We start from the raw sequence: 27,905 nt of genomic DNA, 5'->3' as shown, positions 1-27,905 counted from the left end.
CTCTGGCTGCTGCTTTTCCTGCCCTAACAACTGGTACTATTCATGCCTAAAGCACAAACTGAATAAATAGTTTCAAGGCTGGCAATGTTGGACAGTGCTTCCTATTTTGCTTTTCCTTGAAAGGCTAAATCATGTGCTTTCTTGCCCTCTACCAAACACGTTGCACTGATATTCATTATTGCACCAATAATTTTAACTTTCTTAATACTAAGTATGGAAGGATGCCTCATAAGATAAAAATAGTTCCTGTTGTATCATCGGTCCAGCAATAGATTAGGGAAGATTAAAAATGGATTGTAATGCCTTTTTTGGCCTTGAGAAAGCTCTTATTGTGCCCATGGTTCAGTAGGTCTGCTGATCATTTCCATCTTAATGTAATCTTTAACATTACACTGCTACAGGTGAGATGTTAAGTAATACATTAAGACAACTATTTTCACTGAGCAATTTCACAAGAAATATGTTTTTAGCTAAATTAGACATTTAACAAATGCCATTTGTAATTCAATGCAGAGGAGGCAGCATCCTTAAAACAAGCTGTTGATGTGAATTTCCCAACATAAAACAATAATTATGTTTTTTTAAATTTTAATTGAAGTCGTGAATGTGAAATTGCGTGCCGTCAGTGCAGTAGACCAACGGAAAGCACCAAAGACCTTCGGATTATGAAATAAGCCATATGCAGTTTTATCTCTAGCAGACAGAAATTCTTCATCCAAATTAGGAAGAATCTACAGTTCAAGTTAATCATGTAGCTGTGACGTGCTGAATGTTTTTAAAACTTTAAGATCATTTAGTTGAACACTAGGAACCTCAAAGGTCAGGCAGAAATATAAATGGTAATATTTAATGAAAATAATAAATGAAATAATTGAAACGAAATTTTGTGATCTAAAGATTGCATGAGAATAACTGCATCTGAAAAAGTAAAATTAAGAGGGAAGAGAAAGTAAGAAAGTGAGCAATTGAAAAACGGAATAATAAATAATTTTTTAAGAAAAATAATTTCATTATATATTTCTGTATGCTACGTACATAAATGCAAACGCTAAAAAAAGAGTTATTGACATTTGGGAGGTTGACTTGTTTTTATCAACATCGCAAAACAGAAAATTTAGTTTGCAAATTTTCAAATGGCTATCACGTTCAGAATCCAATCAGGTTCTCCTTCTTTATTATTTGATGACTTCTTCAAAGATAAATAAGCCCGCGGACCAAGAAGTGGGTACACTGGCTCGGTTAACTCTCTCTCCCCAGAAATTTCACTACTGCAAAGATTATTATTTGGGGGCGGGGAAGGGGATGCAGAGGTCTTTAGGACCCAGCAGGCGGCGGCAGGCGGCAGTTGTGTAGATCGCTGAGAGACTACGAGGGTCCGGTTCAGTTTTAATTCTGTCTCTAATCTCTGCAGCAGCCGCGCTTCCTGGATCCCGCGGCTCCCGCGCGCGATCTGCCGCGGCCGGCTGCTGGGCAAAAATCAGAGCCGCCTCCGCCCCATTACGCATCATGGAAACCCTCCAGGAAAAAGTGGCCCCGGACGCGCGAGCCTGAGGATTCTGCACAAAAGAGGTGCCCAAAATGAAGACCCTGATGGTGAGTCCGTTGTGGCAACTCCACTGGGCAAAGAGGGGGATCCCCGGGCTCACGGTCCGCGGGACGCACCGGGGAGACTCCGGGACGCCTAACCCTGGGCCGCGAGGTCGCCTGTTACAAAGGGACAACTTTTACCCGCTCCGCGTTCCCTCCCGATTCTCCAGCTCTGCCTGGCTCGGAATCCCAGAGCCAGGATGGGAACTCGGGTTGCCTCGCCTCCTAGATCTCCGGCTAGAGGTCCGAGGGGGTGGCGGAGAGCTGCAGGAGCGATGGAGGAGTGGGCAGATTGCTCCAGGGATGGCGATGCCCAAAAGCAACAGCCTGCCAAAAACTAAGAGGGACGGGGAGGGGGGGACCTTTGCAGACTTTCTTCGTTTTCTTAGATTTCAAACTTGCAAGGATCGCAAGGATCCAGGGCCCCAGGAAAGGAGGGGTGTGAAGGACTCAAGATTCCAGAAGCTTGGCTGGGGTGGCTGCGGCAGACGGACCCTTCCCCAAAGTGCAAACCCACCCCTGTCCTCGGCCCCGGCGCGCTCCCTCCCTCAGCCCGGGGCCGTCCACCACCTGCCCTCTACCGAGAGATCTGGGCGGCGGCGGCCGAAAGCAGCGACGCGCCCGGAGCAACCCTTGCGGTACGCGAGGGGACGGTGCTTTCTCTGTCCCAGCTGCGTGCGGCGGGGCTGGGGCCCAGGCCGCCCCCCGCCCCAAATCTCCCCCACTACAGTGACCACCGCGCAGGTGTCCCCGCTGGGCGCGCTCCTCCGGTGTCTGCGCTCAGCCGCTCTCCTCTTCTCTCTCCCGCCCGCCCGCAGCGCCATGGTCTGGCAGTGTGTTTAGCGCTCACCACCATGTGCACCAGCTTGTTGCTAGTGTACAGCAGCCTCGGCGGCCAGAAGGAGCGGCCCCCGCAGCAGCAGCAGCAACAGCAGCAGCAGGCGTCGGCCACCGGCAGCTCGCAGCCGGCGGCGGAGAGCAGCACCCAGCCGCGCCCTGGGGTCCCCGCGGGACCGCGGCCACTGGACGGATACCTCGGAGTGGCGGACCACAAGGTGACAGCATGCCCGCCAGCCCGCTCGCCACTCAGCCTGGGGATCCCGCACACCTGAGCCTTCCCCCTTTCCCGGGGCTGGGAGGCGCTGTGAGTAGGTGCCGTTCGGAGGCTGGAGGGGAGTGGACCCGCTGGGGTAGGGTAAGCTAGTTCCAACTTGGTTTGAATTCTTATTTGGAGAAAGACACAAAGTTTTGTAGAAAATAGGGGTGAGGTGAGTGGACCCCAAAGCCTAATTTCCCAGCAGAAATCGGCCCTGGAACTAGAACTCCCTGATCCCCAGAATTGTAGCTGCGGATGGAGGTCCGGTTCCTGAAGCCTCGGGTTTGGTTGCCGAGTCGCTCACTGGTGGGAGGAAACTGGGGATGGCGCGGGTACCAGCCAGAGCGTTCCTCTGACCCGGAACCGCAGGGTGAGCGCAGCCAGCCCGCGGCCACTGCTCAGGATCCAACGTTCCCCTCTGATCTCTCCAGCGCATTGCTTTGGGCTGAATTCCCTCAGCCCTGGGGAGCGGTGCCCAGGCAGGCATGGCAGACTTGAGGCACAAACTCAGCTTCTGTTGGTTTGAAGCTCGTCATTGTGAGCCTGTCTTCCTCTGCCTTCCGGGAAGCTGCTGCATGGGGTGGCTAATAATTAATAAGATGAATTTTTTAAAATTGAGCCTCCTTTCCCTGGAATAGTAAATATCTGGTTTCAGTGTGTGAAGCCTCTGGGAGAATCCTAATCAACTTTGCTGATTCTGAAGATATTTTAATACAGTTTAAATGCATCCCTCATTATTTGAAGCTGCTCATATGTTTTTATTAAAACACAATTCCACTCTCTATCTGCTTTATAAAGCTAGAGGATTTCTTGAAATCTCCCAATTATTCTTTTTATTTTACTAAATTTTACGGTTGTGAACCGAAGTAATGTACAGTAGATGCTCCTTTTGTGTGAAAATGTCGCTCTAACCATGCGTGAAAAAGCCAAACTTTTTTAAAGTGGCATTCAAAGTATTGCCACACACCTGTTTAATGCATAATGCTAAGGATTTGAAAGGTATAAAAGAATTTAAGGCAGGACCCAGTCTTACGGATCTTTAAATACCTGAGGACAGAACAATATACCATGAAATGTGTGTAGATAGATAAACCGATAGACAAAAATGTATAATAAATGCTAGATATGAACAGTACTGTAGGGGTGCAAAAATGAGAACGATGACTTTCTTGGAAAGATCAAGGAAAGCTTCTTTGAAAAAGTGGAATTTTGCAATGGGAAAAATTCAGGGAAGCAAAAAAGGAGGAATCAATTTCATCAGGAAGTGATTATTTATTTATTTATTTATTTATTTATTATTTATTTATTTATTGTTGTGGCAGGAGCAGGGGTTGGGGGGTGGGGGTGTTAGTAGACTTAAAATCCAAAAGCAGAAGGCTATCAATTTTACAATTACAGCTTTTGTTTCCTCTCTTAGTTGTTGATTGATTACATGCTTTGTATCTGCATGTGCAAGCAACCGATAAGGGCTGGAGTTCTAGGAAAGTTTAAACATTAGCTTCTGACTGTGGATGGCTGTGGCGTTTATGTGTAACTGGTGTATGATGGATATACTGAGATCATGGATTTCCATGGCTATTGTTTGGTGGAAATTACTATTTAACACTTGTGAAGCTTTGATTAATGGCAGCATCAAAAGGTAAATTTGCTGAAAGTTTTGATCAGCTTTTGGGAAGAGATTTCTAATACTTTTCTTCCTGTGTTCTTCTGCTGGACAGACACCAGCTAAGAATATTGAGAGCTTAATGCAAAGTATAATACCCTAACGCTTATGTTCAAAACAATGTTTATTGACCACAAATATATTTGATTTCAATTTTTGTTTATCAGAGCTTTATTTTGTTGAAACAAAGAACAGTCCTTTTCAATTTGGAGGGTGGGATGTTGATACTCTACATGGGAAATTGAAATGATATGTAGTAAAAGGGTTTTACAAATTGTGAAGTGCTATATGAATGATAAATATTGTGTGAAAGTCATTGGAATTCCTAGTAGAAGAAGGTCTTTGGAGATAATTATGAATATCGGTGAAATTATCTCATGGAACACCAACATCTCACAGAATTCTATACCCAAAGGTTTTGAGGGAGTTCATGTCACCACAAGCAAAGGAACAAAGGCATATCTTAAAGTCTACGTCTTCTGTTTAGACATTATCCCAGTTGTCCCACTGAACTAAATGTAAACTTCTCAGAATGCATTAACTGATTCTCTTTACTGCTACTATTTATCTGGCTGCAAATTGGGCAGAGTTCCCTTATAGATGGTCATATGAAGGTGCATGTGTAAAATGTTGTTTACGTTCTCTCCAAAAGTTGCTGTTTAATTAGGTTTATTTGAGATCTTCCTATATTCTTGCATAGGCAGAGGTGGAAGACATTTGTTAGAATATTGCTAGGAATTTTTTCCAATTAAGACAGGGGAGGGTAAGAAATGAAAGCTTTTCTATTCTTATTATATTGCCAGATGATACTCGATTGCTTATTTTTTTTTTACCCTCATATCAGGCCTCAGGAAAATGATGGAATATGCTAGATGTGATGACCACCAAGCCATATGCTGCTGCATGTTGAATCAGAATTCCGACACTCTTTTTTATCTGCCATTGATTTACAGAGTCTGGAGAGAGTTACAGATATTATTTAGGAAAATGTTCACACCTCCATAGCTGGAGGCCCCAAAGACTGATAAATATGTAGTGTTTATGCTCAGTTACATGATGTTGTTAACATTAACAGTTCCAAGATTAAATTCAACAGGTGGTCCTAATCCCCAGCACCTGAATTTCACAAATTACAGCCTGTCTGCAATGATGGTCTTGTCTCATATGGCTGCAGACTGAATTACTGTTGAGATTAAATCGCTATGTGCTTTTGTTGAAATATATGCTGCAAGTCAAGTCAGTGATGAGCGGCATGTGTTGAGGCTTAAAATATCACTTTTCATGGTCATATTCTCTACTTCCTCTTTCACAAACTATGTGAGCTGCAATTGTAATTTCAGTATCACTAAATGAAGGCTACATGGAGTTTCTTCTCTTAATGAAGGCATTTTCTGTTCGAGTCTTTCTCTTCTTTCCCAATCCCTTTCCCCAGACCTCTTCCCACAAATGTTCCACCAACTCATTTCCGTCGTGTTACATGTCTGTCTCTTCAGGTACTATATCTGTATTCTAACACTACTCTCTTGGTCCCGATTTGTGGAAGCCAATGATAACAAGATTGCTTAGGTACAACTGAAGAAGCCAATTTTCATGGCTTTGGGAACCTTCTGCATTTAGAACTGCAGCCTAATGTATAACCAAGCTAACACACACACACACACACACACACACACGCACACACACACACACATTAAATCAAGAAATCCTGGCCGGGCGCGGTGGCTCACGCTTGTAATCCCAGCACTTTGGGAGGCCGAGGCGGGCGGATCACGAGGTCAGGAGATCGAGACCACGGTGAAACCCCGTCTCTACTAAAAATACAAAAAAAAAAATTAGCCGGGCGTGGTGGCGGGCGCCTGTAGTCCCAGCTACTCGGAGAGGCTGAGGCAGGAGAATGGCGTGAACCCGGGAGGCGGAGCTTGCAGTGAGCCGAAATTGTGCCACTGCGCTCCAGCCTGGGCGACAGAGCGAGACTCCGTCTCAAAAAAAAAAAGAAAAAAAAAAAAAAGAAATCCTCAGAGGAAAGCTCCAAGTCTTATAGCAGAGTGGAGGGGAACATGGAATGCAGTTCAGTTTCCAGTCTGGATCTCGTCTGGGTAGACGAGGTCATTTGCCATCTGGTAGACCCTGTGAAATGAAACTGTGAGCTAATTCCCATTTCTAGAGGACAGGCTCTTATCACAGAAGGCCCACTACCACCCAGGCTGCCCTTTACTGAAATGGCTTATGAAAGGGCAGTGATCAATGGGGTCTACAGCTGAGCAGCTATCTCTTTGCTTCAGAAGTAGCCCCTAGGGATGGATTTTACACATACCAGTAACATACTTGTCCTTGGTTCTTTCCATTTTTAGGCACTCAGTTATTCAGACAAATCAAAATTGCTTAGTGTTAATAGTACTATTACTATTAACTGGTAACTGTCCAGTTGGAGTGGTAAGACAAGTCAGTGCAAGAATTGAAAAACAGTAATCTAAAACCGGAATTTGGATAAATGCCATCCAACTTATTTTGAAATTATGGGATGAATATTCCTCCTTTAGAAAAGTATATAAATTATCAAATACAAGTTTACATAATTTATTTGACCACATTTTATGACATTTGAGTTGTGAATGAATGACTGAAATGAATGCTAAATCATTTGAATCTCAAGGAAATTCAAAGTGAGCTAATTTTCAGTGCTCAGGTATTATAAAATGTAATCTGCCAATGATGATGAAACCCTGTTACCACAAAGCATCAAACCCCCAAAATCAGAAAAAGAACACTATTTCATGGGCGAGGAGTTGCAATAATGTAGTCGCTTTTAACAGGATAAATGTTTGTTATAACATTTGTTAAAATACTTAACCTTCCTTAAATCTGTGACAGCCAGGATAATTTTTCCAGCTTCCCACAGGGGTGATTTCAAGATACCACCATCCTCCTGTATGGCGGATGAGTTTGACCTGGCTCACCCTTAAATTCCAGGCATGCTGGCTTTCCTGCTGATCTGTGAACATTCATTCTGCCTCAGGACCTTTGCACATGCTCTTTTCTCTTCCTGGAAAGCTCTTCCCCAAGGTCTTTTGCATGGTTGATTCCTTCTGGTCATTCAGTCATCAGGTCACGTGTCATCTTCTTGTGGACCACATTCTTTAGCTAGCCCCCTCCTCAACAGTCATTCTGTCATATTAGCCTGTTTTATTTTCCTTATAACACTTAACAATATCTGAAATAATCCTAAAGTTTATTTGTCTATTTTCTGCCCTTCCCCCAACTAGAATCTAAGTGCTGTGACAGCAATGTCTTTGTACGTCTTATTGACCAGTTTAACCCCAGGACCTAGAACGGTGTCTAAAATTTAATGGGTACACAATAAGTATGTATGGAAAGAAAGAAGGAAGTGAAAGTGGGGGAGAGAAGGACAGACCTACTTACCTATGTCAAATTTTTTCTCTGCGAGAATCATCAGTGCAGTCTCAAGACCCTAGTATGTCTCATTTTTCCTAAATTTGTTCTGCCCACAAAAGTAATTCTAGTAACAGGGAGGAAGAAGAGGAAATGATTTAAGAGGAAAGACAAAAGAATCTTTGGGAATGAGATTTAGGGATCCATGTTTAACAAGCTTCCTTTTTAAATATTGCACACATTAAACTTTGAGAAACACTGTTTGAAATGTTTTTAATCATCACAATGTGTAGTTCTGTAGCTAATTCATTTCTAGGTTTTTGAACTAATCACAGCCCTTGGTAAATACTTGTTGAAGGCCTAATAGTTTCAAAATTGGGCATTCTGGAGGAAGAACACAGTCCCTACCCTCAAAGAACCTTTGATCTAATAGTTGCAGAGAAAAGACAAAGAATCAAGAAAAGTTCAATAATAAGGCAAGCACTGAATAATAATTTGAAATCAGGAAGCAATAAATCAAGGCACTGACTCTAAAAAAGAGATAATTTCTGTGATCTTTCTCCATCTATAAAACAAGTTAAATTCTATTATTACCTTAGAAGTTTGTAAAGCTTTCAAACTAATATTCCACTCTTTATTAGCCTCATATCTCTTCATGCGTGTGTGCAGGATATCCAATGAATAATTAGTGAACAAATTGGATATCAAAGCAACTTCAAAGTGGATTGATTTTAAATTCAAAGTATTGTCTCTTTATGATTTTTCCTTTGGCATGACATAGGGTCTTCTGCACTCATTAAGTTAAACCTTCTTAAATGTCTCTGTAACATATGGTGACCACCTTAACCAAGCTAAATCTCTTACTTATTGTAATAGTCAGGGTTCTCTAAAGAGATAGAGCTAATAGGATAATATATATATGGGAGTTTATTAAGTATTAACTTAATAAATGAGTTTATTAAGTATTAACTTACAAGATCACATCTTCCCACAATAGGCTGTCTGCAAGCTTGAGGAGCAAGGAGAGTCAGTCTGAGTCTCAAAACTGAAGAATTTGAAGTCCAATATTCAAGGGCAGGAAGCGTCCAGCATGGGAGAAAGATGTAGGCTGGGAGGCTAGGCCCATCTCACCTTTTCACGTTTTTCTGCCTATTTTATATTCCCTGGAAGCTGATTAGATGGTGCTCATGAGACTAAGGGTGGCTCCGCCTTCCCCAGCCCACTGACTCAAATGTTAATCCCTTTTGGCAACACCCACGAAGACACACCCAGGATTAATTCTTTGTATCCCTCAATCCAATCGAGTTGACACTCAGTGTTAACCATCACAAGTCCACCCCTTGTCAACTTGAACTCATACACATCTCCTGAGATCATACATAATCTTGAAATAAAGACAATAATGAGATCATAATAATGCCTAACATAATACAACTGTCCTTCATACAACTGGAAACGCACCAACCCCCAACCCAAATACTATTACAAAAAGTTAACAATACTTAAATGCTGATATATAGTCAATACCTCTTATGTCACATGATAAAGGAAAAGGAAATAAAATTAAGATATTTTCTTAGTACAAGTGTATACATGCACAAATGTTTTTAACAGAAGAAGGAGGAAATACTCACGACAATTACAGTCCTCGGTTCTGCAGCTGCTCAAGTAGCTAGTAATGATGACTACCTTCTTCTACTACCCATTGTATTCCCTTTGCCTTCAGCAAGCACCTCAGCAGGTCGTGGTTTTTTTTCCTGGTGGAGTGACCCAAACCTTCATTCCTGAAGGGTCTGGGTCATTTGTAGTCCTACCTGGATTGGACGGTTGTAATTTCCCATTGACTTTAATCACAGGGCATGGTAATAACCTAATGGACACCCTAATGGGTCTCCTGTATTCCATGCATACTCTTCCTTACCTCTGTTGTGGAGTAGCGGACTGATCTCATCTTGATAGTCTGGGTCAGTCACCCCAGCCAACACTGTAACTCCCTTCTTAGCCTGTTGACTTAAAGGTAGGAGGAACCCAAGGTGTGCAAGTGGCAATCCTAACTTTCAGTTTAATGGAATCATTGTTGTGTCTCCAGGTGTCAGCGTTCCTCTCTCTGGAGCTAAGACCTCTAGGACAGCAGAACATAATGTTGCAGGGACAGGAAGCAAAAATTTTGCTAGTGGATCACTAGGGGTGATGGTGAGTGGTTCCGCTTCCATTTCCACCTCTTGATTCCTGGACCCGTGCATCCTGGCTATGGGAGAAACAGTACCATATATTGGACACTGATGCAGAGCATACATCCCTGCCACCATGGCCTTCTGGAGAACTTTGCCTCAGCCCTGCAAAGTATTGTCACCTAGTTGGCATTGTAATTGTGACTTCGAAAGGCCAGTCCACTGTTCTATAAATCCAGCTGCTTCAGGATGATGGGGAACATGGTAAGACCAGTGAATTCCATGAGCATGAGCCCACTGCTGCACTACTTTAGCCGTAAAGTGAGTGCCTTGGTCAGAGGCAATGCTGTGTGGAATATCATGATGGTGAATAAGGCATTCAGTGAGTCCACAGAAGGTAGTCTTGGCAGAAGCATTGTGTGCAGGATAGGCAAACCCATATCCAAAGTAAGTGTCTATTCCAGTTAGGACAAACCTCTGCCTTTTCCATGATGGAAGAGGTCCAATATAATCAACCTGCCACCAGGTAGTTGGCTAATCACCCCAAGGAATTGTGTCATATCGTGGGCTCAGTGTTGGTCTCTGCTGCTGTCAAGTTGGGCACTCAGCAGTGGCCATAGCCATGTCAGCCTTGGTAAGTGGAAGTCCATGTTGCTGAGCCCATGTGTAACCTGCATCCCTGCCACCATGGCCATTTTGTTCATGGGCCCATTGAGCAATGACAGGGGTGGCTGGGGAAAGAGGCTGAGTGGTGTCCACAGAATAGGTCATTATTAAAATCCTGCTCTGCTGAAGTCACTCCATGTGAACACTCACACAGGATACAAATATCTTCACATTTTTTGACCCCTCAGATAGGTCCAGCCACATATCTCTTCCTTAAATTTGTCACCAATTTTCCAATCATGCTTCTTCCAAGTCCCTGACCATCCAGCCAAACCATTGGCTACAGCCCATGAATCAGTATATAATCTCACATCGGACCATTTCTCCTTCCATGCAAAGTGCACGACCAGGTGCACTGCTCGACGTTCTGCCCACTGGGAAGATTTCCCTTCACTGCTGTCCTTCGGGGATGTCCTAGAAAGGGCCTTAGTGCTGCAGCTGTCCACTTTCAGGTGGTGCCTGCATAACCGTGCAGAACCATCTGTGAACCAGGCCTTAGTCTTCTTGTCTCTGTCAACTGATCATAGGGAACTCCCCATGAGGCCATCTGTGTGGGCTGAGGGAGAGAAGGCAGGGTGGCAAGAATGGAGACCATGGGCATTTGAGCCACTTCCTCATGTAACTAACTTGTGCCTTCAGGACCTGCTCAAGCCCGATCACAAATATACCACTTCCATTTGATGATGGAATGTTGCTGTGCACGACCCACTTTTCGGCTGGATGGGCCAGAAAACACTCAGTTCATGATAGGCAATTCAGTTTGCATGGTGACTTGATGACCCATAGCCAAATGTTCAGTTTCCACCAAAGCCCAGTAACAGCAAAAGGAGGGTAATTAACTGCAGAAGATGGCAGGGCCTTGCTCCAAAATCCTAGAGGCCTCTTCGGTGATTCACCTTTTGGGTCTGCCAAAGGCTCCAAACAGCATCCCTATCTGCCACTGACACCTCAAGCATGATTGGATCTGCTGGATCTTATGGCCGAAGTGGCAGAGCAGCTTGCACAGCAGCCTGAGCCTGTTGCAGAGCCTTCTCCTGTTCTGGACCCCACTCAAAACTGGCAGCCTTTCGGGTCACTTGATAAATGGGCCAGAGTGACACACCCAAATGAGGAATGTGTTGTCTCCAAAATCTAAATAGGCCCAGTAGTTGTTGCGCCTCTTTCTTGGTTGTAGGAGGGGCCAAATGCAGCAACTCATCTTTCACCTTAGAAGGAATATCTCGACAGGCCCCACACCACTGGACCCTTAGAAATTTTACCGAGGTAGAAGGTCCCTGAATTTTAGTTGGATTTATTTCCCATCCTCTGGCATGCAAATGTCTCACCAGTAAGCCCAGTGTGTTTGCTACTTCTTGCTCACTGGATCCAGTCAGCATAATGTCATCAATGTAATGGACCAGTGTGATATCTGTGGAAGTGAAAAGCAATCAAGGTCTCTCTGAATAAAATTATGACACAAAGCTAGAGAGTTGATATACCCCTGAGGCAGGAGAGTAAAGGTATATTGCTGGCCTTGCCAGCCAAAGGCAAATTGCTTCTAGTGGGCCTTATGGACAGGAATGGAGAAAAAAACATTTGCCAAATCAATGGCTACATACCAGGTATGAGGAGATGTGTTAATTTGCTCAAGCAATGAAACCACATCTGGTACAGCAGCTGCAATTGGAGTCGCCATTTGGTTAAGTTTATGATAATCCACTGTCATTCTCCAAGATCCATCTGTCTTCTGCCCAGGCCAAATGGGAGAGTTGAACAGGGATGTGGTAGGACTCACCACCCCTGCATCTTTCAAGTCTTTGATGGTGGCACTAATCTCTGCAATCCCTACAGGGATGTGATATTGTTTTTGATTTACCATATTTCTAGGTAGAGCCATCTCTAATGGCTTCCATTTGGCCTTTCCCACCATAATAGCACTCACCCTACCAGTCAGGGAGCCAGTGTAGGGGTTCTGCCAGTTACTAAGTATGTCTATGCCAATTATGCATTCTAGCACTGGGGAAATGTCTACAGGATGAGTCTGGGGACCCACCAGACACACTGTAAGTCAGACCCGAGCTAAAACTCCATAATTACCTGACCTCCATAAGCACCTACTTTAATGGGAGGACCGCAATGACATTTCGGGTACCCTGGAATCAATGTCAGCTCAGAGCCAGTGTCCAGTAGTCCCCAAAATGTCTGATCATTTCCCTTTCCCCAGTGCACAGGTAACGTGGTAAAAGGCTGGAGATCTCCTGGGGGAAGAAAGATGGGAAAAAGAGTCACTGCATAAATTGTCAGTAATATAGTAGGGTCCTTCCTCAAGGGGATCCAGGCTCCCCTTCATTCAAGGCGTTCTGGGTCTGTAAACTGGCTCAAGTCTGGAAATTGATTGAGGGGCCAGGATTTTCTGTTTTTACAATTCAAATGTGTCTTTTGTCCATTTGACTTCGAAGTTTTCTGCTTGTATAAATTAAGTAGAAATGCAGTAGGCTTCTTATCAATTTCACTTCTGGGAACACCATGATTAATTAGCCAATGCCAGAGCTCTACATGAGTTAGGCTATTCTGATTGCTGCTTTGCCTCTGCTGTCCATTACGGTAGCTATGCCCACCTTGCCTTTGACGGTTGAGTGCCACCACTTGGCCCCTGCCACCTCAGGATCCAGTTATTCCTACTGTATTTACATTTTGTAGTTGAGTGACTTGGTTCCCACTGTTAGATCTGACATACAGAGAAGACCAATTATAGGACTCTTCAAAAACACAAGTGCTGCCCTCATAAATCTATTTCACAAGGCATTGGTCAAGGGTATGTCTTCTGGAACCTCCCAGCTGGGATGAGTAGGTCTAAAGTGACTAATCCACTCCACCATCCCAATCTCCCTAAGCCTTTGGGTCCCTCCCTCTACATTAAACCAGGGGAGATCAGGCATTTCCAGCTCACTCACAGTGAGTCATCTTTTAATTCATATTTCATCTAACCAAGCAAATAAACTATTAGAACCGTTTTTAACTCTCTGAGCTGCAGTATTAAAAGTAGAGTGGGCCCAAATCAATAAATTCAGCCTGATCCAACTCTATGTTCCTTCCACCATTGTCCCATACCCTTAATATGCATTCTTATGCCTGTTCTCCAGATTGCTGTTTATATAAATTAGAGAATTCAAACCTTTCTTTTCAAGTGTAGCACACCACCTATTGGGTCACACTCTCAACCTCATCTCTAGGGGCCCACTGGGACTTTAGTTATAGGTCTAGAAGAAAACAGGGGTGTTGGGGTGGCTTCTGAGGAGAATCAACATTATTTGGCCTGGCGAGTGCCTCAGGGAGGCCATCACTGTCGCCTCAGGCAGCACAGGGTTTATGTCCTCAGACAGAAGTGGAAAGGCTATGGCAGTGTGGGTCAGGGAGGAGATGTTGCCACTACTGGGGATGGGGAAGCTGTTTCTTCTGGCAAAAAAGGTCCATCAGAGTTTACAAACTCAGTATCCCCAGCCTCATTAGTGTCCTCCACACATCCCCATTCCAAGTTGCAGGGTCCCATTCTTTTCCAATCAATGCCTTTAACAGTAGACACCGGGTGAGGCTGTGCATGCACCTTTTGTTGCAAGTTAGCCACTTGCACGATAAGAACTTGTGTCTGTTTTCCACAATTTTAGCTCTTTCTCTGTGGGAGATAAGACTCTCACTCAGGGCAGTCTTATCAGATTTGAGGCTCAGTATCTGCTTCTGAAGCCAGGAGACAGAATCCCTGAGTTCATCATTTTCCTTCATCACTTTGTCCACTGAACTTAGGAACAACCAACCAGCTTCATTATGTTCTTTGGTTCTCCACTTGTGGTCAAAGGTATTAGGTATAGAGTCACTAAACTCCTTGCCTCTTACGAGCGGTGAATCAGGAGTGTCAAATGCATTTATTTTGCATAACTCTCTAAACAGTTTATGCCAAGGACTATCAGTGTTTTCCACAATATCACAAGTAGAGCTCTTGGCATTTTGGGGTCTAATCATATTAAGCAACCAACTTCCCCAAAACCAACAAAAGAACTCCATCCTTAATATTCCGTTCCTCTAGAATCACTCCTGCTACAAACATCTGTATTAGTCAGCATTCTCTAGACAGATAGGACTAATAGGATAGATATACATATAGGGGAGTTTATTAAGTATTAACTTACACAATCACAGGTTCCACAATAGGCTGTCCACAAGCTTGAGGAACAAAAAGAGCCAGTCCGAGTCTCAAAACTGAAGAACTTGGAGTCCAGTGTTTGAGGGCCCAAAGCATCCAGCACAGGAGAAAGATGTAGGCTGAGAGGCTAGGCCGGTCTTGCCAGCTTCACTGGAAGCTGATTAGATTGTGCCCATCAGATTAAGGCTGGATTTGCCTTCCCCAGCCCACTGACTCAAATGTTAATCCCTTTTGGCCCACACACACCCAGGATTAATACTTTGTATCCCTCAATCCAATCAAGTTGACACTTAGCATTAACTATCACACTCATGCTATGGTGAATGTGGATATAATTGTGTTGGCCATAAGACAGAATATTTGCAGTCAGGTCTGTCTTAGAAACATGACACCTGTTATAAAAGAGAATTTCCATAACCTCTAGGGTGAAGTGTCAGTACAATTTCTGCTTTGCAAATACTAGGATTATGGAAGATTAAATATGTGAAAGGACTTTGAAAAATTAAAATATATCATTAATCAACAAGTCATTCCTTAAAACCTCTTATTCACCTACTGTATACTCTTTGGACAGCTGTATAGGGTCTTAAGTATAGAATGACAAGGAGTGATTATCTCTTAAATAATATTGTCATTCATATCCCAGAACTTGATCCAGTGGAAGATCTCTCATGGGAGTCAGTGAATTTATGATCAAATGATTGGTAAAACTTGGTTGGGGGGTATGTGCATTTATGAGATGTGTTCAGATTCTTCTCCATAAGCTCTGAGTCTTAAACACTTAGTCTGGGCTTGGGACAAATAAATATTTTTATTGCATGCTCTATTCAATATGTCTTTCCAAATAAAAATCACAGGAATGCATATTCTCAGCATAGACAGCCCATCTGCAGTGAAACCTTCCCTGACTTATAGCCCAGGTTTGATCTGAGCTGTATGTTTTGTCTTCATAGCTGAGATCCCATGAGAATACTTATTCCACTTTATTGTTATTTCTTGTCTAAAATTGTCTGCCTTCCCTACTATACAACCATCTCTTGGAAACCAGGCATTTTTTTTTCTCTCTTTTTCTGTCATTGTAGTGCCAGCCTTTAACATAATGCCTGGCATATAATGAGTCTTCAATAAGTACTTGTTGAATGAATGAGAATATCTACATAAAGATTTTGTATTTCTTCTAAAATAAGCCTACCTCAAGAGTTTCTAACCATTTGGAGTTACTGAAAAGGAATAGCTGTAAGTCATAAATATCAATTCCTCCTGCCACAATTTGTAGGTCTGTAACTAATTCATTTCTATCTTCTTGTACTAATCAGATCTCTTAAAACATACTCAGGATTTCAGAGCTAGAAGGAAAACTTAAGGATTATCAAAAGGAATTCCAGAGTGGTTGTGTGATTTGCCCAGGGTCGTGGGTTAGTGGCAGAGCTGGGGTAAAATGTCGGTCTCTGATGTGAACATCATTACCATAAGGGAAATTCAGTGCCAACATCTTCTGAGCAGTGACTCAACATTATTTGGACAGAATTTATTAAAATGAAGAGCCTAGGCCTACCCAGTTATTGAAAAGGAATAAATATTTAAACATCTTATTATTCTGAAATGAATATGAGAATGTGCCTCTGGATAGTTACAAAGAGTCTTCCACCAACCGCCAACTTTGCAATGGGTGTTTCAGAGACCGCATATAATGCGTGGTACTAATTAATCGAAACAATTTTCAAACCAGAGTAGATTTTTGCCTTTAAAACATAAACCAAGCCAAAAGGAGTGTCATGCTTAATTATTTGCATAAAATTTTCTGACCAGAGCACTCATTTAGCTGAATTACCTTCTCCACAGTGGAGAAGGAAACATCATCAGGAGATTTAGTTAACCAAGTGTTTGAAGAACTACCATTCTGCAAATATCATTGACTCCCCCTGAATTCTGAGATGTAATACTTACTCTAGGATGGAATTACTTTAGGCAAATAAGAAACCATTTTACCTATCATAGGGAAAATTAACCCTGATCATTGCTACAGCTCATGAAATGGAAACTTTTTTAGTATATTCACTCTTAATGGCTAAGGAGGTGTCTGTAGAATTCCTGGGAAATGCACAGAGTCTGAGTATTCTCTGGCAGACTGAAATGCAGTGTCAAATAATTTTTCAATAAGAAAGCACATTCTGGAAATTAATTGCACATATGAGACATCTCCATCGACTGAACTGCAAGCATGATTGCATTTCCAACTTACAGATCTTTTCATGTTCCTTGCGTGTTTCCTATGGCTTCCCATTGCCTACAAGATCAAGTTCAGACCCTCAGGAAGGCTTGCAAGGCCCAACAGGATCTTGCTGGCCTAATTCTCCAACCCTGCCCCCACCGCTGCCCTCAGCCTAGGCGCCATGCACCCAGGCACCACGCATACCTTGCTGTTTTGTTCTTGTCTACTTTTCCTTCAGCACCTCCTTTCTAAAGTTTTCCCAGATACAACATCTCTGCAGAGTAGACCCAACATTCTCTTATGTCAGCCACACATCAGTCAGCCAATCACATATTGGCTGAGTAACTACCATGAGGCAGGCACAAGGGAGGAAACAAGATAAAGGACCTTGTCCCTGCCCACAGGAAAATCAGTGGAGGAAATAAATGTTATAATTACCACACCTTGGTAAGTGCTAAAATATTCTCTGTATCTTACACATGCTTCTAATCACACAATATTGCAATTATTTTTCCACATGCAAGTCTCCCTGACTAGGTTTTACCTTTTTGAGGCTAAGAACATAACTTATTTTGGTATCCACAGAATTGAAAACTGTATCTCAGACATATGAAAGCTAAATAAATATTTGTTGAATGTTGGGTAGGCAAAGTTCTATTTTAATTATATGTAGTATGAAGAGATTTGACCAAGTCTGGCTAATAGACTATTAATTATAGGAATAGACAGAAATGATAAGTGAGGGCAGAAGGGCTTCAGGTTTCTGACATACACATCTTTAATTTCTGTTTCCCCTTTGAATACAGAACAACATTTCCTGACCTTTCCAGAACAGCTGACCAGATGTGGAGATGCAATGATGCCCATATTTGAGGCAGGCAGGCCCAGGCTATTTATTTGTTGTGAGCTCTTTGGAATGTCATAACTTCTAGGTTTGATCCAGTTTATAGAAGAGGAAGTTAAACTATATTCATTCATTCCCTCATTTATTAAATAACATTGTGTTTCTACCGTATGCCTAGCATTGTGTTCAGGACCCAGGAAGCAATGAACAATGAATAAGATGTGATCCCCAACTCCATGAAACTTACATCTGTTGGGAGAGGCAGAAACACACATAAAATTTCAGTGCAGATTTGGAGAAGTATTGTATGCTGTGGAGTTTGGATTTTATCCTGAAAGCATTGTGGAAGTCTTTAAAAGGTAAATTAGAGGAGTAACTCCATCAGATATGTGTGCCAGTGGATCACCCTGGCTTCAGTGTGGCATGGGTTAAGGTAGCCATAGGTTGTAGGAAGAGGGACCAATTAGCAGACTGTTGCTTGGTTTGAGTAAGTGGCACAGCCAGAGGATGATGAAGAGACCTCAGGTTTCTGCCTGCCCTAAGTTTCTATGATTGGCCACCCTCCTGTGTCTGTGCAGACAGTCTGAATGCAGCTTCTCCAACAGAAGGTTTGTGGTTCAAGATTGCCTCACAATAGCTGGTAAAGAGAGCTGAGGATGATCCCAGATGGCACTTCAACTTCCTCTAATTTTGAACCTTGCTGTGCCTCTGAATGCCACATACTGACTTGAGCAAAACAGTAGTGTTATGGTTAGGGCTGAAGCAAGCTGTTTGTCGAGACTCCATAATGCATACTGGTGACAACAGGAATTAAACTCTCCACCTGCAGGAGAGCCAGCCAGTGGGGAGTAGAGTAAGTGCGCTGGCAGAGACTTTAGTATGTAAAAGTGCCACAGGGAAAGGGGGCAAACTTTATGCTAGAATAATCTTGTCAGAGAGATTGTTACATAATACATTTTACTAGGTATAGATCTGTTGGAAGTATAGGTTAGAGAATGGTTTTCTCTCCTTTCATTTCCCATATAGCTATAGAGAGAGCAGTTATCATTCTTTTAAGTCACTTAAGTTTGTTAACAACTTCTAAGGAAAGTAAAGTTTCCGTTTCACTTGCATCAGAAAGAAATTGGCCATAAAGTAATGTAAAATTTGTCAAGAGGAGCCTGGTTCCTAATTCATTCAAAACCATTTGATTGGGAACACAAATGTATACATCTGAATGAACTCCAGTTTTATGGGGCATATATTTGGAGTTATATGGCAATGTTGCACCTACCAGGATGCTGTCAGGGATATAGCCAAGTTGTCTCTCATTACCTGAAGTGGTATCTGTCTCTGCTCTGTACTGAAAATCATAAAGCTGGTTTATTTTATTTTTATTCCACTTGTACAATTTTTGAACAATAAGAGTGCAGGAAGTGATAACGTGCCACTTGTATTCCAGAACACGGAAAAGGGAAAGAGGACAGTAGGAACTTATGTATATTCCCCACTACCAAATCCCAGCCACACTGACTGAAGCTCCCACCATCACTAATCCCTGGAAGAATTATGCTCATTACTCTCAGTAGCAACCGTGTATGATTTGGGGCTCAGCTTGAAATGTGATGGGCTTTTAATCCAAAAGTTCAGACATAAAAGAGAAAGATGTCATGGAGAACAGGGTATCCCAACTGAACGAGCCTGCAGTAGTGAAGGCTTATCTTAGTTCATCTTGTTTTGCTGTAACACAGTACCACAGCCTGGGCAATTTACAAAGAGCAGAATTTTATTTCTCAGTTCTGGAGGATGGAAGTTCAAGATCAAGGTGCCAGCAGTCGCTATCTGGTGAGGGCTGCATCCTCCAGAAGAAAGGAACGCTGCATCCTCATATGGCTGAAGGTGGAAGGGCAAGAGAGAAAAAACTCCCTCCTTCAAGCCTTTGTAAAGACACCTAGTCTCATTCACAAGGGAAGGAGCCCTCATGGCCTAATCGCCTCTTCAAGGCCCCACCTCTTCATATTATCAGACTAACAGCATCTGAATTTTGGAAGAGTCCCATTCAAACCACAGCAGGTAAAGATATTATAATTAGAACCAGAACCAAGAATAAATACTAGAGTGAGAAATGATACCAGTTTGCTTCTTGCTAGTATCAGAGAGTGTTTCTTTCTAGCTATACAGACATGAAATCTCAGAACTCCAGCAATTCTTCCAGTCCATGGGTAGAATAATTATGTCATTAGAGACATTGGAGCCTGCCTCTCCCATGACGGCCAGATGGCTGGGGATATATTTTATATGTCTTGGTTGATGGCTTTCAAGTAAAAGGGGGAATCTGCGAAGACCAGTACTCCTTGCCAACAAGCTCTTTATAAAATCAATTATTTCGTTTTGCTGCCTGAGCTCTCCTTTAGACTTTAGATTGAACAATCACTGGAAGTTTCCTAAATTTGTCATCATCCCAAACAGAGACTCTGTCATATTAAGTAATAACTCCATATTGTCCCCTTCTACCAGTCCCTGGTAACTTCAATTCTACTTTCTGTCTCTATGAATTTGGCTATTCTAGATATTTCCTATAAGTGGAATCATTCAATATTTGTCATCTTGTGTCTGACTAATTTTATTTAGCATAATGTTTTTAAGGTTCATCTGTGTTGTAGCATGTATCAGAACTTTGTTCCTCTGAATAATATTCCATTGTATGGCTTCCATTATTCCACGCTGAATAATATTCCATTGTATGGCTTTCATTATTCCACGCTGAATAATATTCCATTGTATGGCTATATGGTACATTGTTTTTCCAGTCATTAGATGATGGACACTAGGGTTGTTTTTACCTTTTGCCTATTAAAAATAGTGCTGCGATGAACATTGGTGTTCCCATTCATTTTGTGAAGTAACCCCCTCTTTTTCCTTCCTTCTCAGCCACATGGCAGCACTTGAGTCTGCAACTCTCATATCCATGGAGGCTGTCCTACTTCCAGCCATCCCCACCTCCACACACAAAACTAAAATAGAAATTTTTTTTTAAGGGAGAAAAGAAGCTCTTAATTGCCCTAATTGTATTTCTTTCTTTAAAAATTATGTATGTTTTTGAAAAATATAGAAAAAATAAGAAAGGGGGAATGTTCCCGTGCTACCACTTTGGTGTAAGTAATGATATAATTTTGGTTTATTTCTGCCAGTTTTTTGCACTGCATTCTCTTTCAAACCTAAATGTGAGCATGTTATGTGTTCAGAAGTCTAAGTCTGTTTTGTTTTTGTTTTGCTGAAATTAAAATAGCCATTAAGATTTCCTTTGGTCAGTGTTTGCCTTTTATATCTTTTTCCATCCTATAATTTTCAGTCTTTCTGTGTACTTACATTTCATATATGTCCAAGTCTGCTCCTAATATTTTCAGAGCCTGAGGCAAGAGTACAAATAGAGGCCCACATACATTCTGATTGCTTTATTCAGTAATTATATCTTCATTTAGGAAAGATTTTCAAATTACAAATGTCTCATCTGACCGATTCCAGTTACAAATTAGATCTGAATAATTCTCTTGCTCATTTTTATTATTTTGGCTAGTAATGAAATCTTCATTAAATATAAAATGTGTTTTTTGAAAATTTTTTATGATGAATGCTTGACAGAGATTTACCCACTTTCATTATTTCTAGTTTTTAAAAATGTCAGTAGACTGCTTATTTGTGTATTTTTTTTTTTTTGGCTTTTTTCCTCCTGAGATTTTTTTTCATAGGTTCTCTTTTATCATAATCTCAAATTCTTCTCATTCTATTTCCCCTCCCACCATACACACTGAAGCAGTGACTAGCTCCTTCTTAGCTGCAGTAAAACCTACAAATCTGTATGGCATTTGAACACGGTGACCATTTGTTTCAAGGATTTAGGGCAAGGAAATGTGGAGAAGTACTTTTTCTGGAATGTGAATAGTATTAGACACAACGGTGAATGTTTAGGATTATAGATCATGCTGTGACAGAATGACAAACGTGTCAATGTGGTCTTTAATATAATTTGTGTGTTTGTGGTATGATGTGCCATTTAAAGCAGTGCTTCTCAAACATTAATGCTACATATGCATCACCCAGAGAAGCTTCTTAAAATGCAGATTCTGAATCTTTAGATCTGGGATGGGGCCTGACAGTCAGCATTTCTAACAGGTGCCTGAGTGATGCTGTTGCTGTTGGTCCAAGATCCATCTCTTGAGTTGTAAGACTCTGAAGCATAAGACCAAGATCAGGGGTCTCTCTCATCTGATATTAAGAGTAGTGCTCTGTATGTCCTATGTGAATACAATATAGCTGGAATTAATTTTTAATTTGAAATTATAATCATTGCCTTTTAAGAGTCATGTTTAGTTTATTTACATTTATTGTAATTTTCTAAGTTATTGATATATTGGGATTTTTTCCCTATTATTTAAACACTGGCTTTGCATTTTATGCATTCTGTGCTTTGGGCTTTTTTTTTAAACTCTCCTTTTCCCCTGGACCATTTTTCTTCTTATTCCATTTTTAGCCTGTATTAGTTTAAAAATTAAATGCTTGATTTCTATTCTGTCAATGTCATTCTTAAAATTTTAACATGTATATTACCGAAGTCTTAAATGAATTAATTTATTTTTAAATTTATTTTTAAATGGCAAATAAAAATCGTATATATTTATTATATACAGCATGATGTTTTGGTATATGTATACATTGTGGAATGGCTAAATCAAGGTAATTAACATATGTATTGCCTCACATGCTTATCTTTTTTTGTGGTGAGAGCACTTAAAATCTACTCTGTTTGCGATTTTTAAAATACAATATATTGTTATTAACTATAGTCACTGTGATGTACAATAGGTCTCTTGAATTTATTCCTCCTGTCTAATTGAAATCTTGTATCCCTTGACCAGCATCTTCCCAGTCGCACCCCCACCCCTCTGGTAACCATCATTCTATTCTCTAGTTGTATGAGTTCAATTTTTTTAAATTCCACTTATAAGTGAATTAATTAATATCTTTATCCTCTTTCCAGATAATTCAAGGACCTTAGCATTTTAACTCTAGTCAACTCTAATATTACATTCAATTGTATTGCAGTATTTTAGTCTTCTTCTATTAAGCCTTCCAAACTGGATATTAGCATTATTGTGGTTGTTGTTTCAGATAGTCAATATTGATACAGATTTACCTGAATATCACCCATGATTACCATCATTCCTTCTTTCTACTTAGATCTCGATCATCCTTCTTCTTGAAATATAATTTTTAAAAGGTCCATTGATAAAGTTCTGTTGGTGGTAAATACAGTTTTACTTTCTTTGAAAATATCTTTATTTTTGTCCACATCAGTTATTTTCTTATTTAGTATTAAGAAAACCTAATTCCTGTGTTTTCTCCCCATCATTGTTAATATTGAGTTGTTTGCCATCAGGCGAATGTCATTACTTTTTAGGTATTCTAAACTGTTGTCTCTTTAAGTAAGTACATTGTCTCCCCTTAATCTATTCTCTTCATAATGTTTTACTTATTTGTCTCACTATAATGAATTCTGGACAGTTTCTTCTGATCTTTCTTTCAGTTTGCTAATTCTCTATTCAGCTGTATCTAATCTGCTATTTAATTCATCCATCAAGTATTTTTTCCTTAGTATTTTGTTTTAATAATTTTATTTACTATTTCTAGATTTTTTTCTAATCATCCTGGTCTTTGTCACAGTATCTTCTTCTTTATATACATTTTATTTATGTATCTGATAACATTAATAACTTAAACCTTTGTAAGTATAAGTATGTTTTTAGTTTTTGTGCTGATTTTGTTCAAATAAACATATTTTGTATGTGTGTTGTTTGTGTTCATGCAGATGTGTATGTTTATCATCACTCTATGCTCATCTGGACTATATCTTTGGGAATTCTTCATGTCCTATATTGAAAATGCACTTCTTCAAAGAAAGATTACATTTGCTTTTGCCAAGCCCCTAGAAGCCCTACAAACTAGAACTAAAGCTTTACTAAAATAAGCCTAGAACTTCTGCACACATGCCAATAGTATGAATACAAATCACAAATCTATATCATTTTTATGAATTCTAAACTTTTATGAAGCAGAGATTTTTTTTATTCTTCTTCACCCAGAGCCAAGGACCAAACAGACAAGTTTGCTTTTATGTTCCCTATGCTGGCTGGATTTTCTTTTTCTAGTTTACTCATTCCTTAGGGTCATGGTTTTTCAGGTCTTCCCTCATTACTTAGGGTCAAGACTGTGCCCATTGTGCCTCCACATGGCTGTTGAAATGCAAAGCTCTAGGTTAAAGGATCAGCAGTTACCCTTAGGGCAGCCACTGTCTGCAATGCCCGTTCATTATGCTAGATTTTTACTTCAGTTTTTTTTTTTTTTTTTTTTTGAGCTCTATGGAGTTCTCTTACTTAACTGTTAACTTGCTTAATAAAAACAGATTTAAGAAACATTTTGAATGTTTAAATACCAGCTTTTCTTGGTATTCTGTAATGTGAGTGCTTGTATCAATGACAAATTTTAAAATATTATTTGTAAATTAAGTGGTTACTATGGTTAATTTAGAAATGCAGAAAAATAGAAGAATAAAAAATTTTAGGAATTTTGTAAACTAGAGATAGCATAACCATTATAAACATGTTAGAATTTAAGATTTTTTTCCATATACGTTTTTACATAAATGAGATTACACTACATTTATCGATTTGAGCATAAGATATTCTCAAGTGAGAAAGTGAATGATTATATTGAGAGGTTGGCAGCAAATAATATCAAGTCTTTCCAAATGAAAACCTCAATTCTCATATCATTAAATATAAATTTTTCAATGTAGTAATAATTCATCACATATATTTTTAACAATAAAACTTCTATTTGTGGAAGTACAAGTTTGTGTAGGGGACACATGTTTTCACTTCTCTTGGGTATATACCTAGAAGTAGAATTGCTGTATCATATGATAACCTGAGTCTTAACCTTTTAAGGAACAGCAAAATGGTTTTCCAAAAGGCTGTACCATTTTACAGTCCCGCCAGTAAGAAGAGGAGAGTAGGACACAGAGACCATGTGAAGACACTTTGCCAACACATGTTATCATCTCTCTTTTTAGATTTTAGCCATCCTATCAGGTATAAAGTAGTATCTCCTTGTAGTTTGAATTTGCATTTCTTTAATGAAGAATGATGTTAAACATGTTTTTATGTGCTTTTTATCTGTTTGTATATCTTTCCTAGATTATGTCTATTCAGTTTCTTGGCCCATTTTTATTGGATTGTTTTTATTTTTGAGTTGTGTTTTTAATATATTCTGGATACAAGTTCATATAAAATACATGATTTGCAAATTATTTTCTCCCATTCTGTGGGTTGTCTTTTCACTTTCTTGATGGTGTTCTTTGAAGCACAGAAATTTTTAATTTTGATGATGCTAATTTATCTATTTTTGTCTCACTTATACTTTTGGTGTCTTATCTAAGAAACTGTCACCTAATCCAAGATCATGAAGAATTATTCCTATGTTTTCTTCTAAGAGTTTTGTAGTTTTCGCTTTTACATTTAGGTCTACAACTCAGTTTGAATTAATTATATACATTATGTGACAGAGAGGTCCAGCTTCATCTCTGGCTTGTAGATATCCAGTTGTCCAAGCATCATTTGTTGAAAAAAACTCTGCTTTCCCCTATTCAATTGTCTTGGCATTTTTATAAAAAATAAATTGCATATCTATGTATTTTAAATTCAGTTATGTATATGGTCACTAGCCATACCAGGCATCATATGTACTTACAAGCTTAAGACTAGCATGGAAATGATTATCACTGGCCATGGCAAAGAATAATGATCTGTTATTTCCAAAGATTCTGTGAAGATGACTGTGCAGCTGAGAATTTATTTGGTTTATACAGACTAAGATTCCGTCTGCTTTGTTCACTATTGAGTTAGTAGCTAAACGGTTGTAAAATTTCTCAAGTCTCTCAGAGCTCACACTTTCAGGAAGCTTGATTTCACAACTTGTACATGACAGTCTCACATAAAAGTACTCTCGTGAGAGTGTTACTATGGACAGAAAAAAAGACTATACCTCTTTTATGACTGCTGTTGTTTTTTAGGGCTTCTTTTTTCTTGATGTTGTTTCAAAAGGTTGCATTTTGCAATAAGCAGCAACACCTTAAGATAGATCTTACACAGAACCATGTTTAGGGCTTTGTTTTTCTCCCCTTTAGTCACAGTGATTTTCCATTTGCCCTGGAAGGCATTCAGCATTACTTGTAAACAGCAAAGATGTATGTGGCTTCTGATATTCATCTTTATGAATAGTCCATATGTTTATAAATAGGAATAGAACAAAAAGCTCTGTCCCAAACTTTCCTTTAAATTCTAAACATCTAAATGTATTTTAAATATTCCACCCCAATTAATCTCACTTTTAAATAAAACATTGCATGTCTAAGGTGGAAAAACAAAAGACTCTTTGACAATGCCACACAACTGGATATGTTTGAAAATAGGGTGGTCACTTTTAATTGATATAGAGGAAATTTGGGAAAGAAGAAAAGTAATCAACTTTCCTATATCTGGAGTCCTTTAACCAATAAACAGACAAACCAACATAAAGCACACATGGTAAGCTCAGCACACATAACTGAATTTCTCTGTTTAGGTTTTTGCACCTCAGCCTATCCAATTGTGCAAAGAAGGGGAGAAGGATTAAATATGCAACTGAGTAGCCAGGGCCTCTAGCTGCTGGGAGTTCCTCAAAGCTGTACGTCCCTCCCTCACCATAACTTGTTTGTTCTCACCAGCAAGTACCATTTACTAGAGTGCCCAGATTCATCTCTGTAGGCCCAAGACTGTGAGGTTCCTAGACAACAGGATTTTGCTCTAAATGTCATCCATATATGCACTCTTTAATTTAACCCCGTCTTGGCAGGCATAAGGAGTAGCACAATGAAAAAATGTAGATCCTGCCCCCCAAAACTGTGTAAGCTTAGGAGCCCAGCACTCAGAAGAAATTTTAGCATAGAGTAAGTGCGCAGTAAAAGTTTGTTAATAAGGAAGGAAAGAAAGAGGAAGGGTATGCAGGAGGGAGGAAGGACAAATTTGGATTTCATATGCCATACCAGAGGAAGATGAAAGCCGCATATGGAGATATAGAAGTGGTGTAAAAGACAAGAAGAAATCAGTTTAAGAAGGCATAGGAACCAGAAGTGGAAAATTATGGTATAATACTTAAGTGTCCTTGGAGACAAACTGGATTTGAATCTTAGATTTGCCATTTGCTGGCAGTGATTTTGGGCAATTTATTTAATTATATTTGATCTTCAATCCGCTCTATAATGTGTAAGGAGTAACAGTAGCTACACCATTGGAATTATTGGGAGGATTTAATAAGATATTAAGTTTTAACAATTTAGCACAATACCCAGGACTCAGGAAATATTAGCCATCAATAGAAGACACTATCTATTTATTTACTTTTATTTGCTTATTTATTTTTGAGACAGAGGCTCACTGTCACCCAGGCTAGATTGCAGTGGCACGATCTCGGCTCACTGCAACCTCCACCTCCTGGGTTCAAGTGATTCTCCTGCCTCAGCCTCCTGAGTGGCTGGGACTACAGGTGCATGCCACCACATCCGGCTAATTTTTACATTTTTAGTAGAGACAGGGTTTCACCATATTGGTCAGACTGGTCTTGAACTCCTGACCTCGTGATCCACCCACCTTGGCCTCCCAAAGTGCTGGGATTACAGACATGAGCCACCGCTTCCAGCCTAGAAGAGACGCTATTTATATTCAGGTTTTCTTTAACGCTGAGATGTGGCCACGGCCCACAAATGTAAACATTTTCAAATCAGTCCCAGGTGGTAGGCTTCTAGATTTTTGTTTTTTACCTTTGAAATCGGTTCAAGACAATGCCATTATGGAAAGCCTCTGCAGAAGAAACTATTTTTATTGTACCAATTGCCTTCCAAAATCTGTAAATCTTCTAAGTTTCTCCCTTGACCTTTTTGGAAGCTTAAACAGAAACTGAATCATCATAAAATTTTTGAAGTTTGCCTTGAATCTACTTTGGAGCTGCATTAATTGAGATCTCTTGG

At 40.4% G+C, this 27,905-nt stretch overlaps 1 protein-coding gene across 1 annotated transcript in view; it reads left to right on the top strand.

Moving 5' to 3' along the window:
• The first annotated feature begins 1,379 nt into the window (after positions 1-1,379).
• ST6GALNAC5 (ST6 N-acetylgalactosaminide alpha-2,6-sialyltransferase 5) overlaps positions 1,380-27,905 on the top strand; it is a 187,975-nt gene continuing 161,449 nt past the window's right edge. Inside the window, exons 1-2 of the mRNA XM_032155551.2 lie at positions 1,380-1,593; positions 2,406-2,642. Of these exons, the coding sequence (XP_032011442.1) occupies positions 1,579-1,593; positions 2,406-2,642 (252 nt within the window). The 5' untranslated portion in view covers positions 1,380-1,578. The remainder of the gene's footprint in view (positions 1,594-2,405; positions 2,643-27,905) is intronic.

Source organism: Hylobates moloch, unplaced genomic scaffold (genome assembly GCF_009828535.3).
Source record: "Hylobates moloch isolate HMO894 unplaced genomic scaffold, HMol_V3 SCAFFOLD_5, whole genome shotgun sequence".
In the NCBI taxonomy this organism is placed as follows: Eukaryota; Metazoa; Chordata; class Mammalia; order Primates; family Hylobatidae; genus Hylobates; species Hylobates moloch.
Note: the sequence above shows the minus strand (reverse complement) of the source record. Positions and strands in the feature narration are given on the sequence as shown.